The following is a 4,055-nucleotide window of genomic DNA, read 5'->3' on the forward strand; positions in this document are numbered from 1 at the left end:
CTACCACGATAAAATTAATTTACGTTGTTACCTGTCAAAGTAAGGGGATTCGTTGTGCGCAGTGAGCAAAGGTCTAGCCTATGTGGTTCATATTCAGTTGAGTTACTTATGATTTACATCCTCCCAAATGCTCTGTCGGGTCGAAGTGTGGGGGCCCTTAGGGTTGAGGTTCAACCTTTTGGAAGAATAAAATTAATTTACGTTTAACCTGAATCTCATCTATATAGTTTTATTTTGTTTCAAAATGTTGAATCCTCAACTCCAAGGGCCCCTCATGTCTCTGCCCGTCAGAGTATCTGCGATTCTGGGAAAATGTAAATCATTGTAACTCAGCTTAACAGAGTATTTGAGAGGATGTGAATTATGCTAACTCAACTGAACACAAAAGCTAGACCTTTACTTAGCACAAGAAACTTTTTCATTTTAAGAGGTTTCTCTCATATTATCATTAATAAAAATTTAATTTCAAATTATTATTTTTAAACTTTACCTTTATAACTAACTGAATTACTTATGCGGATGATATGTATAGTTTCATCCTTTACTTGAAAGCAGGATTTGGTTGTAAAAAGACATTGGGTTCGGTGTGGATAAAATGTAAACATCTGCAATCCCAATCACACACCTTCTGGCTCTAAAGTCAATGCTGAAATGTCATGAGCATTGGAATTGGGATTGAAATTCCCACTCTTTTCAGCCCTTTGATGCTGACGCCAATATATTCCAATCCTTCTCTGCTGTTAATTGGCCTCTTTCCACCCTTCATCTCTCAACTCAACTATTTCCCACTTATCTATAACACCTACACCTACATCGCCATGTCTTCCGTTTCGTTTCATTTCTCACCACCCAACAATTCTTCCTTTTACCTCTAGAGACGCATCAATTAAATTTTGGAAAAAAGAATGTATTTATTGACATTATTAAAGTTGACACCATGATCATAACTTTTCTAGTAAAGTTGTGAGGCTCTTTTCTATGTGTAAATTATAATTATCAGTGAAATAAAATTATTATTATTTTTTAAATTCTTTTCAAAAAGTTGAATCCCCAACCTTAACAGGGCGTTTGATTTGAAGGGGAGAATTACGTGAGAAATAAATTGCAATGTCATGGGAGATGAATTATGGGAATAAAATAGGAATTTAAATTCTATTGTTTGGTTCGCAGGAATAGAATTACTGGGAATTTCAATTTCAATGTTTGGTATACAGGAGAATTGAAAGGGAATAACTGAATAAGTAGTATAAAGTCCAAAATGCCCATTGTCGATGTGGTATTAATTTTAGGTTTAAAAAAAAAAGGGTAATTTTGTCTCATCACTAGCTTTTTTTATTTCTAAAATCTCAAGAATTAAAATCACAGGGGTACATTATTGTAATTCCATGAAAATGGAAGAATTGCAGTTTCTTCCAACCAAACTAAGGAATTTTATGGCCTTTAAAATTAGGTGGGAATTAAGTGGGAAGAGAATTTAAATTCCCTCCAACCAAACGCCCTGTAAGGGTTCCTAACACTCCAGTTTGATTTTTTTTAAAAAAATTGATTAGCTAATTGAGTCATATATTGACTCGAAAGTGGTAATTAACGCGGTTATGTGGGTACGAATGTGAGACCGCGTGGACGTTGCTAGTTTATTGTAGTCTATAGAGAGCTTAAGCTTTGAACTTATGCAAAATTATCATGTCACCGTGCGTTTTTTAATTGTTCTTCATTCAGAGTTGTTGATTTTTGCTAGATCAATGGCTAAGATTTCAATATTTCACCCCGTTTTTTACTTGAGAACTCCTTCGCATTTCAGAAATGGTCCATTGCCTATTGACATTTACCAATCTTTATCCCCGACTTTCAATTGTACCATAAATGATCCATTGACTATTGTGACATTTACCATTTTTTATCATCAAGTTTCACTTTAACCATAAATGGTCCATTGACTATTGATTTTGTTCCAAATTTGGTTCCTTAGTTACATATCAATTTAATAAACATTAAATTTAAGGATAATAATGTAAACATTTTAGTTCTTCACATTCCACTAATGATAACATCGATGTATTAAATTTATAAACTCAATTTGTCCATCTCAACAACAAATCAATTTTTACATTATTATTCTTAAATTGAATGTTTACTAAATGGATATTTAATTGAATGATTAAATTTGAAACAAATCAATAGTCAATGAACTAGTTATGGTCAAATTGAAAGTCGATGATGAAAATTGATAAAAATAATAGTCAATGAACCATTTATTGTCTAATTAAAAGTCGAATGATAAAAATTTGTAAATATCTATAATCAATGGACCATTCTTGAAATTAACTATACATATAAAGACATGTTGTATAAGTAAAAGCAAATTCAATTACTTTAAAATAATCTTTAGTTGGTCATAGAGTTGAAGTTTGAGAAGAATAATAAAACTATAACGAAATCTCCAAACTTTATATAATTATTCTTATTATTATTATTATGAACTTTATATAATTATTCTTATTATTATTGTGATGATGTTAGCTCAGAAAATTAAATTTTGTGAGTTAATTTTATACTTGCAAGGAGTGTATATCGCTGTACCTACCTTAGCGCAGACATTATTAGAAGACAACATTAGTGCATCTCTAGCTAGATAGCCAGGTTGGTTGAAGAGGGTAGAGTGAGAGTGGAAAAAATAAAATATAGAGAGAGAAAGAGAGACTTCACAAGTCCACACCAAAAGAAAACAAAAACCCTCATTGCTTTCTGCCTTGAAGCCTTTAATTTGTTTTGTTTTCCACTGATTGCATTTGCATCTCTCCCTCATTTCTTCGTCAAAACCACTCACTCCACTAAATACGCAATCTCTTCTGCTTCAATGGAAATCACCTCAAGGCCGCCCCGTCAAGAATCCGGCCTGGCCTCCTCCCAAAACGACGGCGGCATTAGCAGCACCACCGCCAATTGTTCATCTTCGCTGCCGCTTCATCATCAAATCCCAACCCCACCATTGACCCCAAAGCCCATTTCGAGATCTGATGCTAGCCCCTACCCGACAACCTTTGTTCAAGCGGACACTTCTACCTTCAAGCAGGTTGTCCAGATGCTCACCGGCTCATCGGAGACTGCTAAAAACGCCTCCAAACCCGGTCTTTCAGATCCGCCGCCGCCACCGCCCAACAACAAGGGCTTCTGCAGCATACCTCCCAAGAAACAAGGCTTCAAGGCTCTTTACGAGAGGAGGAACAGCCTCAAGAACGGGCTCATGATCAGCCCTTTGATCCCCGCCGGCCTCATCACCAATTCCGGGTACTCGCCGCGGAAACCGGAGATCTTGTCGCCCAGCATTCTTGATTTCCCGTCGCTCGCCCTCAGCCCCGTCACGCCGTTGAACGAAGACCCGTTCCACAAATCCTCACCGTCCATCATGAGGAATTCCTCCGAAGAAGAAGAGAAAGCCATCGCCGAGAAGAAATTCTACTTGCATCCATCTCCCAGGGCATCTACTCCCAGAGACTCTGAGCCTCAGCTCTTGCCTCTCTTCCCGCTCACCTCGCCGCGAGTTTCCAGTTCTTCTTCTTCAGGCCGGATTCTTACCTAATTACCATGTTGCCATCGTCGTCTTAATTGGAACTCGATGTAACAGAGATCCTGTTTCAATTAATTGTATGTATAATTTGACTTCTTTCATCCATGATTTAAAAAAAGCACTTCTTTCCTTAACTTTCATCCTTTTCCATCTTCTTATTACTTTCCTCTCATCTTTACTGCCTTTCTGCACTAATTTTGGGACTCATGTTTTTCTTTTCTTCATTATTGTATTAATTAACCACCTTCACACATTAAACCCAAAAAATCACTTAATTCTAATAATTACTTGATTCATAGTAACATGTCACGTAATTCTGAATTGATTCATTGTAACATGTTACGTTAACATTAAAATAGTTTATGGTAAAAGAGGGATAAGGAGATTGGTTATTTTTTGGTTTGGTTTAAGAATGTCAAAAAGCTCCATCTCCCACAAAGAGAGAAGGGAGATTCTTTTCGATGATGCATATATACAAGGAATAAAT

General features: G+C 36.2%; 1 protein-coding gene across 1 annotated transcript; it reads left to right on the plus strand.

Moving 5' to 3' along the window:
• Positions 1-2,628: 2,628 nt before the first annotated feature.
• Positions 2,629-3,702, plus strand: LOC109187797 (VQ motif-containing protein 4-like). Its single transcript, XM_019338125.1, has one exon. It carries the CDS (start codon positions 2,858-2,860, stop codon positions 3,578-3,580), a length of 723 nt encoding a protein of 240 aa, XP_019193670.1. The 5' UTR covers positions 2,629-2,857; the 3' UTR covers positions 3,581-3,702.
• The last annotated feature ends 353 nt before the right edge of the window (positions 3,703-4,055 follow it).

Source organism: Ipomoea nil, unplaced genomic scaffold, assembly GCF_001879475.1.
Source record: "Ipomoea nil cultivar Tokyo-kokei standard unplaced genomic scaffold, Asagao_1.1 scaffold1421, whole genome shotgun sequence".
NCBI classification, from domain to species: Eukaryota; Viridiplantae; Streptophyta; class Magnoliopsida; order Solanales; family Convolvulaceae; genus Ipomoea; species Ipomoea nil.